Source organism: Rattus norvegicus, chromosome 1 (assembly GCF_021556685.1).
Source record: "Rattus norvegicus strain SHRSP/BbbUtx chromosome 1, alternate assembly SHRSP_T2T, whole genome shotgun sequence".
NCBI lineage: Eukaryota > Metazoa > Chordata > Mammalia > Rodentia > Muridae > Rattus > Rattus norvegicus.
The window spans coordinates 273762051-273773422 of NC_141534.1; the positions used below are offsets into that span (position 1 = coordinate 273762051).

Sequence of the window (11372 nt, forward strand, 5' to 3'; positions counted from 1 at the left end):
CCCCACTGACATCTCTTGGCAGAGGAGAGGGTTTGGCAAGTGGCTTAGCCAGTTAGGGAGTTTGCTGCCAAGCCTAACAACCTAAGTTTGATCCCTGAACCCATGTGGTGAAAAGAGAAAACTAACTCTTACAAATTGTCTTCTGACTTCCACATGTACATGATGGAACATGAGAGCCCATACATATACATACATGTTCACAATACATAAGTAAAAGGTAGGAAAGGTTAAAACGTTTGTCAAATGGATAAATGACTTCCAAGTTGATTTAAACAGGAGCTGGCAGTGTGAGCAGCTACATTGGAGGTGGAGGCAGAAGTGTCAGAATTTCAGTATCTTTCAATGAAGTTACCATGACCTAATTGGCCGGGGTGGGGGGAGGTTATATCTGCAATCCTAAGGTACAAGGGGCTCGGAGGGTGGACTCAGTACTCTCAGTTTTGTCAGCACAGAGGAGTCTTGAGGATGAAAGGAAGGCACACTCAGATCTCCTGACCTTGTTCTTCTCTTTATCTTGGCATCTTGACTATGTACCTGTTGACAGGAGCCCCATGGTTTCTCCTGTTACAACTTTCTGCTCCCTGATCTTCACACCAATACCCAAATTGGGTTGGTGAGTAAAAGAGCCAGAGATCACGATGACTCCATATTGAAGGTCAGGGATTCTGGAATTCCAGAAGCACTTCAGATGCCTTGCTGTGTCTGTCCAGGAGGCCAGGGAAGGAGCAGGAACTGCAGGAGTGGGTTTTCCCTGCCTGGTAGCAATTGGCTTCCTGTGGCTTCTACCTTATCAGTTCTCCAGCAATGAGAACTTTGCCCCATCCAACCAAATGCTACACCTACACCCTCAAAGCTACAAATTCCTGCCTGGGCCATGCCAATGTGATCTGTTTCCCACTGTGAGACTCTCATCTTGTAGCAGCAGCACAGGTTTAGGCCTGAGATTCAACCATGCCTTTGGGTAGACTTCCTGGTTGGCTGTATGTGGTAGCCTGTGGGCTCCTGCTTCTCCTCCAGCATGTGCACGTTGAGCCTGTCTAAATGAACAGAGGACGGCAGGGTCAGAGCTGCTCCAGTTCTGCAGAGTCATGGCCAAGGTTATGGGATGGAAGGCAGCAGGGAGGGAGAAGGGGCTGGTGGAGAATGATATATGACAGCGTGGGGTGTGTGTGCTTTCTAATATACTACTAGGGCACGCAGGGGTCAGAGATGTCTGAGGTTAGTACATTCTGAGGAGGCAACAGAGACAGAAGAACAAGAAAGACATATCCCTCCTATGCATGTGGTTGTAGCTAAAAATCCAACCGAACTTGGATAATGACAATAATTCCTTCATAATGCCAAGTAGCTCTGAGCCTGTCACATTTTTGGCTAAGGAAGAACCCTGTTGATTTGCAAGAAGGTCAGTGGACAAAGTTTCTGTTCCTAGGTAATCCAGAAGCCCTCATTTCCACATCCTACTGCTGAACTGAGAGGCCCCGGCTTACCTTCCCCATGTACCATGGTGATGATAAGGTAGAAATTTCCAAGTGTGGTGACAGCTGATGGCATCTCTCTACTTACAGGCCAGGACTCAGCCAGCCCCATCAGAAACACACAAACAGGTCAGGTGAGAGGCAGCTTTGTCCACGTGAAGGACACTAAATCTGGTGTCCACACCTTCCTGGGAATTCCCTTTGCCAAGCCTCCTGTAGGACCACTGCACTTTGCACCTCCTGAGGACCCTGAGCCTTGGAGTGGTGTGAGAGATGGGACCTCACAGCCGGACATGTAAGTTCTGGGACTCAGGGGACTCAGGCCTGAGCTCTAGGCCACACTGCAATGCTTCCTCTACCTCAGCTCTGTAGCAGATTTCTGTATGTGCTGAGGGGCATCTCCAATGCACATTTCTGATGAATATGCTAAGGATTAGAGGAGAACAACTGTGCAAGCCTGCTGGGTCAGAGCTTGGCACCTGTAGGGAGTTTGTTGGAGGTACCACAGTAAGGAGCAGAGACTGAACCAATTTTTCACAGTCTCAGTGACCATCCATTGTCTTGGGCCATTGACTAAGGAACAAGTACACATGCTTCCAACTGGAGACTATTGGTACCTCATTGGTACTTGGAAGTGAACTGAGGAATGTCTCACTACCCTATGGAATGGTATTGTCCATTCATTTTTATAGTTGCTGTGTGGGCACACTACCCCAGTACCTAAGCATCTTTATTCTCTTGCTGTTGCTGTGATAAAGTATCCTTATATAAGCAACTTAATGCAGAAAGTTTTATTTTGGGTAGCAATTCCAGCTTTTACTTAATCATAAGTGGGAAACCACAGATGCAGAAGTTTAAGAGAGCTGATCTCAGGGTTGGAGAGATGACTCAGTAAGAGCACTGACTGCTCTTTCAGAGGTCCTGAGTTCAATTCCCAGCAACCACATGGTGGCTCATAACCATCTATAATGATATCGAATGCCCTATTCTGGTATGTCTGACAGCTACAGTGTATGCATATACATAAAATAAATAAATCGAGAGAGAGAGAGAGAGAGAGAGAGAGAGAGAGAGAGAGAGAGAGAGAACAGTTCACATGACATCCATAATTAGGAACAGAGTTTAAAGGACACACGCATGCCTACTAACCTTCACTTACTTTCTCCATTCTTAAACAATTCAGAAACCTCCTTCCTAGGGAATGGTGCCTCCTACAATACGCATATATTCTTAGTGCAAAGAACATGATCAAGATAACTTGCCACTGGCATGCCAACCAGCCAACAGATCTAGAAAATCCCTGAGTAAGATTCTCTTCCCAGGTGATTTACAATGTGTCAAGTCAATAATCAATACTAACCACCTTGACAGGATTTAAATTGTATACACAGAAGGATTAAATTTTGGAACAGTCAAGCATTTTCTAGGAATCTGTTGGAAGTCTACATACACTAGACCCCAGAATGTTACTATACATGGAGAGGCCTCCCTGGAAAATCTGGCCATATTTCTGTTTCCACAGGCCTAGTAGCCTTTACTGTGGTAGGGACTTTAAAGAAGAATCATGTGTTAGCAGGCCATCATGGAAAGCAGTAACTGTAGGTGGCTGAGAGAAAGTTCAGGTTAAGATATACATTTGTCAACCACATACCTTGGACTTCCCGTCTTCCATTTTCACTAGGTGTCTACAGACTGATATAATGAAGGAAGATTTTATCAAGGAGATGAAGCTGACCATGCACCCCATCCCTATGTCTGAAGACTGCCTGTATCTCAACATCTATACACCAGCTCATGCCCGTGAGGGCTCTAACCTGCCTGTGAGTGTCAGGCCATGGTCAGCTGGGGAAGAGATCATTTATTTCTCTGGAAGATGGGAAGGGACAAAATAATTATGAACTTCACTGTAGTTTAGATCCTGATTAGTAGTTTTACCTCATTGGGTTCAGGAGGGTTATGTCAACCCATGGTGACCGACCTGCCTCAACCTGTGTGTGTATGCATCAGAGTCCTAGGGATCTGAGAGGTAAGAGGGTAAGAGGGTCTAGGTCTTTGATTAAACCAGGAATTCTTCTATCGACCTGACAGACCCACTCAGGATGGTGCACAAGGGCTGATAGTGACATCGTCCAAATTTCTACCTGCAAATTATCTGTTCTGCCAATGGTATCTGATGCCTATTTTGATTAACAGTCAGGAAAGACACTCAGAAGCACACTCCTTTTTTGTTTTGTTGTTGTTGTTGTTTGGTTGGTTGGTTTGGTTCTACTTTGATGGGTCTGAGAATAATTATGACTTTAATTTAGATCTAGAGTCATTAATCCATTCTGAGATTTCCTGTTGGGGAAGCTAGAATGGAAATATGCTCATAGGCCTAAAGTACCCCATCTGTGACTCACTTCCTGAGATCCTGAGGAGATTTGTTTGTAGGTCAACCTGCACAGAACAAAGCAGTTGATAACCTAGTGGGCCGTCTAGATGAGCTTGGGCTGTGTGTGAGCCCCCTGCCATGTGAATTTCTGTCTCCAGGTGATGGTATGGATCCATGGTGGTGGGCTGGTTCTAGGATCAGCTTCCATGAATGATGCATCCACACTGGCAGCTACTGAGGAAATAGTAATTGTCGCCATCCAGTATCGCTTGGGTATCCTTGGCTTCTTCAGCACTGGAGACGAGCATGCCAGGGGCAACTGGGGATACCTGGACCAAGTGGCTGCCCTACGCTGGGTCCAGCAAAATATTGCTTACTTTGGAGGCAACCATGGCAAGGTCACTATATTTGGAGTCTCAGCAGGAGGCACAAGTGTGTCTTCCCATGTTGTGTCCCCCATGTCCAAAGGACTCTTTCATGGAGCCATTATGCAGAGTGGAGTGGCCCTGCTGCCTGACCTCATCTCTGATACATCTGAGGTGGTCTACAAGGTAAGTGCCCTCATGAACATCAGCTACCTCAATCTTGGCTTCTGGTACTCTGGTGTTCAGTTAAGTGGCAAAAGCAAGGATCATGGGAAATAGCTTCTGAGTAGTATGAAATTTTGAATCCATTTTCCTCTGCTTTATGTATGATGAGCATTTACATGACGGCAAACCTCTTTCCAGTGGATTCTGTCATTAGGAAAAACACTTAATGCATGGTTTCCCAGTTTGTTTCTTATCACTGTGATAAAGACCATTGTCAAATGCTATGTGGAGAGAAAACGTTTATTTCAGCTCATAGCGTATAATCTATCTTGAAGGGAAGTACACACACAGGCATGTACCTAGAGGCCAGAACTTAATCAGAGGCCAAGAGGCAACATGCATATGGCTTGTTAACTGTGGCTTCCTCGTTTTGCTTTCTTATACAACACAGAACACCTGCCCATGGGTGGCACTGCCCACAGTGAGGTGGGCTTTTCTGCATTAGTCATTTATCAGGCCCAGACTTACCTATGGACCAGTCTGATAGAGGCAATATTCTCAGCTGAAGTTCTTCTTTCCAGAAGATCCTGGCTTGTGTTGAGTTAATGAAAAAAAAATCTAACAAGGACACAAGATTGAGGAAAAGTGTCAACTGGTAAAACTACTTGCTATGCAAGCATGAGGTCCCAAGTTCAAATCCCCTGAACCCATACAAAGCTGGTGGTTTTAATGTTTCAGAAAACTCAGTGTTCCTATGAAGATACAGGAAACAAAGACTCCCTAGTAAGCCAGCTAAGCTTGTATAGACAAAGTGAACAAGGGATAGGGTGACATGTACTACCTGAGATTACTCTCAGACCTTCACAATCAAAATGTGCTATATCATAACTATTGTCATAGTAACACACACACACACACACACACACACACACACACACACACACACACACACACACCAAAGCAAAAACAAAACAATACACAGGTAAAATGTCCTTACCCAGGAGTCACCTCTGAACAAGAGAAAATGTGAACAATTCCACTTACTCCTTTCATACACAACAAACAATAGGATGTGGTATTTAGAAGTAATGACTTCTACTATTATCAAAAACAAAACAAAACAAAACAAAACAAAACAAAAAAAAAAACAACTCTGCTGCTTGCAGGGAAGAGTGAGCTAACCATTGTCTGTTCCATTTACAGACAGTAGCCAACCTATCTGGATGTGAGGCCTCAGACTCAGAAGCTCTGATACGCTGCCTGCGAGCAAAGAGTAAACAAGAGATCCTGGCTATTAACCAGGTTGGGAGAATTGTGTGTATTGGAGGACTTGATGAACAGGATGTGGGATTACCATTAATCACTTACTACTCAAATTTGCTAACTCATCTCCATGGTTTGGTGTCCTTTCAGTACAGTGTGCAAAAAGAACATGACAAGCTAATTTTATGTGCATTTCTTCTAGAGTGTGTGTAGCATCCTGAGATAAGATATGATATAGGGAATTGCTGTGGATATTCATGAGCATTAGAATATTTATATGATTGATCTTCAGTACTGACCGTCAATGCTGTAGGTCTTCAAGATGATTCCTGGTGTGGTGGATGGGAAGTTCTTACCCAAACATCCTCAGGAGCTGTTGGCCTCAGGTGATTTTCACCCTGTCCCCAGCATCATTGGTGTCAACACAGATGAATGTGGCTTGGGAGTCCCCATGGTAAGACGTAGTTCTAAGCCCCTGAAAACAAACTCAAATGGTGGGTGATGGGAACTCAGAGATACTTTGATGTAGTTCCAAACCATCCAAGACTTAAGACTATCTTCTGCCTCCCAGTTCATGGGCCTTGACCATATAATAAAGAAAATAACCAGAGATACCCTGCCCACTGTTCTGAAGAGCACAGCAGCACAGATGGTGAGAGATACCTTCGATTCCTGTCCCGATAAAGAGGGTTCCCATATACTTACTTTCCTAAATATCTCTCTCTCTCTCTCTCTCTCTCTCTCTCTCTCTCTCTCTCTCTCTCTCTCTCTCTCTCTCTCTCTCTGTGAGTTTGTGTGTGTGTGTGTGTGTGTGTGTGTGTGTGTGTGTGTGTGTTTCTGTGTGGGATCGCTACAAAGCTTCTAACTTTACCCATAGACCTTTCATCTCTGACCACATTCCTTACATAGAAGCTACTGCCTGCCTGTCCTGTCATCATTCTTCCTGACTCCTCCTGGTGTAGATGCTGCCTCCTGAGTGTATTGACCTGATAATGGAAGAGTACATGGGGGACACTGAGGACCCAGAGACCCTCCAAGAACAGTTCAAAGAGATGCTGGGGGACTTCATGTTTGTGATCCCTGCTCTGGAAGTAGCACATTTCCAACGTGAGTACATCTGTGACAAGAGCAAGGACAGGGGGTACTCATAGCTGTGGAACCCCAATGAGCTCTGCAGTGTCCAGGCTGGACCCATGCCCTGGTCAGGTCTCGGGTAGCAGGCAGCTTTCCCCCAATGAATCTTTATGTCTAGTGTAAAGGATGGCATCCAATCCAGGTCTAGAAGAGGCAACACGTGAGATACACTCAGTGTCTTATAAACTCCTAGGCTGGAATACCAGGGCCTCTGCTTAACAATGGTTTCCCATGTCCAGTGCCCCAGTCTGGATCTCACCACTCAACTGGGATTCTAGATAATTTTACAGCAAGGTTTCTTGTCACCAAAGGTGAGGCAGATAAGTGCCATATGAGAAATCATGACGTCAACTTGTGTTCCAGGTTCCCAGGCTCCTGTCTACTTCTATGAGTTCCAGCATCTGCCCAGCTTCATCAAGCAAGTCAGACCATCCCATGTTAAGGCGGACCATGGTGATGACATTCTCTTTGTCTTTAGCTCCTATTTTTGGGGCATGAACTGTGAGTCTTTCTTGTTTCCTTGGGCTGAATCAGCATCGATGAGTTCTTAAGGGATTATTGAGCTCTCTGTCCAGTTGGGGAAATTGAGAGTCTTGGAGGGGACAGGGTTAAGTGTTCACAACATCAGAGCTTAAAAAACAACCCAAGCTCCTCCCCGCCCCAAATATGCTACAGTTTGAATATGATCCTTTCCTTGTCTAGCTTGTGCTAGAAGGAATGAGAGCACACTGCTGTAGAAATGAACCCGAAAAACTTCAAGTAGTGCTTTGGATGGATACTAGATTCTGAGAGGAGAGGGAAGAGGGTATAAACCAGGCCTAGGGTTTACCCTCTGGTTGTGGTTACTGTAGGAGAACATGAGTTGGCACCTACATAGGTGGCTAGGACTTGGACTCTTTTTCTTCTTCTGTCTGCAGTTGACATCACTGAGGAGGAAGAGCTGCTGAAGAGGAGGGTGATGAAGTACTGGGCCAACTTTGCAAGAAATGGGTGAGAATAGACCCTATTTTCAACCACTTTATGGTCAAGTCTCCATTTCGGGCTCCATTGTGGGTGTATTCCATTAGCATGTGTCCTTAATAATACAAAAGTCTTCAACTCAGGGCACACTAAGGCAGATACCTTATAGCTTTCAGTTACTGTTCATCCCCCAGAGATCAGGTGGATGAGTCACACTACTGTAGTACTGTTCTTTAGATTGTTCTCTGAGAAGGAGATACAAAACTAGCCAGCTCCCCTTGATTCACATGGAGTAGACACTGGTAGTGAAACTTGTATCCATATCAGTACACCAGTCCATCTGTCCCCTGAGGCCCATGGTCTGCTCATCCACTACCCTGACCAAATAAGGGGATCAGGCTTTGGGTCGAGAGACTTTCACTCTTCCCTGATGGCTGGTATATCCACAGGAACCCCAACAGCGAAGATCTACCTTACTGGCCTGTGTTGGACCATAATGAGCAGTATTTGCAGCTGAACACCCAGCCTGCTGTGGGACGAGCCCTGAAAGCCAGAAGGCTGCAGTTCTGGACCAAGACTCTGCCCCAGAAGATCCAGGAGCTAAAGGGTTCTCAGAGCAAGCATGCAGAGCTGTAGCATCCTGGGCCAGGACTGTGACGTTGAAAGCAAATGTGGTAATTCTGAGGTTACAAAGTCCATTATCTACATTTATTCATTCCAATAAGTACATAAGCATTTCTCACCTCAGCATTTGCTCTTTCAGACATGTATGAATACCACTTTGTGTGTTATTTCTTATCATTCTGTGCAAACATTCATTAGAGTCAATAAAAGCTCTCATAACAGTGCGGATGTGTGAGCCCAAAGTACCTCCATATTCTTTAACCCTTCACTGAGACTAAGCTCCTCTTTCCTTCCTTCCTTCGTTCCTTCCTTCCTTTCTTCCATTATCTTTTCCCCATCCTCACTCTCCTCCAAGTCCCAGACCCTCTTCAAATGAAGCAGATGCTTCAGGAACTGTTGACTACAGAGACTGACTGAATCAAATCCTGTGTCCTTGCTTGGCAAGTTCATATTTTCTCATATTTATAATTACCATTAGAAAAATCAGCTTTCTTTAATTGTCTTCAGAATTCTGTTCCTAAGAGATCATTAACTATAAAAAGAACTCATGTGTCCTCAGATGTATGTAGGCCTAGATACGAAGATTACATAAATCTGAAGCAAGATAACAAGACCCACATCTCTGAAGCAAAACAAAAACCAGAACCTCAGCAACTTACAACAGTACAAATGTACAGTCTTGTGGATTGAGAAATTCAGGGTCAAGATGCCCACAGATTTGCTGTGTAATGAGAAACAGTTCTCTGGGAAGTCAGTTTCAAGGATTACTGCTTGTGCCCTCTCCTGGTGGGATGTGTAAACAAGGCCATTATAAGGATAATAATAAGTCCCTGGTGACTTGAAGTGGAGGCAGGGAAGACCTTCCTTTTAGTGAGACTGACCATGTATGATGTTTCTATTCTATATGCACACATTGATTGAAGTTCCTACTACCAGTATGCCTCTGCTTATCAGCTCTGTATATACACATAAACTGGGCGTCAATTAAGTTTGAGAGTTTTAATAATTATCTCATTTTTTCTTTTTTTTTTCTTTTTTCTGTTTTTCGGAGCTGGGGACCGAACCCAGGGCCTTGCGCTCGCTAGGCAAGCGCTCTACTGCTGAGCTAAATCCCCAATCCCCCTCATTTTTTAATAACTTGAGTGTGGGTTGTTTTTATGATGCTAGGGATTGATCTTAGGACTTGTGCATGTTAGGCGATGGTTCCGCCCATGAACTATACCTTCAGATTGTGGATTATTTACATGCAATTAAATTAATCTATTTTAGGTGTATAGTTTAGAAAGCCATGAGTAAATTCTATGCTTCCCTCAGGCCCCTTTGCAGCCATTCACTGCCTTTAATTCTGTTTCAGAGTAAATACAACATTGCTTTATCTTACTGTCCTGGAACTTGTCTCTAGTCCAATATAAATAGGACATTTTGTTACTGGTTAGGCTACTTCATGTAATGTTTTTGTTTCCTTTAATTGTGAAATGCCATCCAAGTGTGCATACAACACATTTTATCCACTTACCTGTCTATGCACAACTGTTGTCCTTGTTCATTAACTCTTCTTTCTATAGACATCGTTTCTGTATAGACCAGGAGGGCCTTGAACACACGACCTCACTGCCTTGCCTTTTGATTTGGTTTGATTATAGGATAATAGGGCCACCCATTCCAGATTTGGGTTTTAATAAGCTGTATGGATATTCCCACACATGGTGTCAGGAGATCACATGTATTACATTTTTGAGTTTACAACCTAGAACAGAACTGCTAAGTCATGAGACACATGTTAAACATTTAAACAAGGTGTAAGGCTGGGGATATAGCAATGGTAGACAGCTTTCCCTATTGTACAAAGCCCTGAGTACCATAAAAATAAAATAAAGACAGATCAGATAATATAGACTTTCAATCCTAGCTACTCAGAGAGCTGAGAACCTAGGGATCACAAGTTAAGACCTGCCTGAGTATAGAGCAAGCTCCAGGCAAAACTGGAAAGTTTAGTGTGGTCTGTCTCCACATAAAACATACAAAAAGTGGCCAGTAGGTGGTGACTGAGCTTGCCATTTTTAAATTATTAATTATATTTATTTACATTTCTATTATCCCCCTTCCTGGTTCTCCTTCTCCACAAGCCCCACAACCAATTCCCCCCTCTCCCTTGCCTATAAGAGTGTGCTCCCCACCTACCCATTCCCACCTCACCCCTCTAGCATCCCCCTTCTCTGGGCCATCAAACCTCCAAAGGACCAAGCACAACCCCTCCCATTGAGACCAGATGAGTTAGTCCTCTGCTACATATGTAGTGGTGGCCACAGACCAGCCTTTGTGTGCTCTTTGGTTGGTTACTTAGTTTCTGGGAGCTCTGATACTGTTGTTCTTCCTATGAGGTTATAATCTCCTTCAGCTCCTTCAGTCCTTCCTCTAATTCTTCCACAGGGGTGTCCAGCCTCAGTCCAATGGTTGCTGTAAGTATCTGCATCTGCCTCATTCAGGAAGAGCCTCTCAGAGGACAGCCATGCCAGGCTCCTGGCTGCAAGTACATCTGGCATCAGCAATAGTGTCAGGGTTTGGTGTCTGTATATAGGATGAATCCCAAGATATGGCAGTCTCTGGATGGCCTTTCCTTCAGTCTCTACTCCATTTTTTGTTCCTGCACTTTCTTTAGACAGGAACAATTCTGGGTTAAAAATTTTGAAATGGCTGGGTGGCCCCATCCCTCAACTGGGGGCCATGTCTATCTACTGGAGGTAGTCTCTTCAGGTTTTATCTCCCTGATGTTGGGCATTTTAACTAATGTCATCCCCATTGGGTCCTGAGAGTGACTGAGCACACCTTTAATCCAGCTTTTGGGAAGCAAAAGCAGTTAAATCTCTGAGTTCTGTGACAGCCTGGTGTAAAGAGTCAGTTCTTGGTTGGCCAGAGCTACACAGAGAAACACTGTCTTGGAAAAAAAAGTATAAGAAATATAAAAATCTAATTTGACTTAGTGGGTTATTAAAGAAAGGGAACACTCAAAAAAAG

At 44.3% G+C, this 11372-nt stretch overlaps 1 protein-coding gene across 4 annotated transcripts; it reads left to right on the forward strand.

The window, feature by feature from the left end:
* Window positions 1-890: 890 nt before the first annotated feature.
* Window positions 891-8582, forward strand: Ces2i (carboxylesterase 2I). Of its 4 annotated transcripts, none has more exons than XM_087650562.1 (12): window positions 952-1026; window position 1060; window positions 1566-1770; window positions 3157-3295; window positions 4005-4401; window positions 5584-5678; window positions 5953-6093; window positions 6211-6291; window positions 6602-6746; window positions 7137-7274; window positions 7691-7763; window positions 8183-8581. In XM_087650562.1, the coding sequence occupies exons 1-12, from the start codon at window positions 952-954 to the stop codon at window positions 8367-8369; spliced, it is 1677 nt and encodes a 558-aa protein (XP_087506688.1). In that variant the 3' UTR covers window positions 8370-8581.
* The last annotated feature ends 2790 nt before the right edge of the window (window positions 8583-11372 follow it).

What these genes read in the sequence shown, in the direction of transcription:
- Ces2i (XM_087650562.1), top strand. Translation starts at nt 952, where the DNA reads ATGCCTTTGGGTAGACTTCCTGGTTGGCTGTATGTGGTAGCCTGTGGG. An exon ending in GGGACCTCACAGCCGGACAT is followed by an intron (nt 1,771 to 3,156) that starts GTAAGTTCTGGG and finishes CATTTTCACTAG; the next exon opens with GTGTCTACAGACTGATATAA. An exon ending in AGATCCTGGCTATTAACCAG is followed by an intron (nt 5,679 to 5,952) that starts GTTGGGAGAATT and finishes TCAATGCTGTAG; the next exon opens with GTCTTCAAGATGATTCCTGG.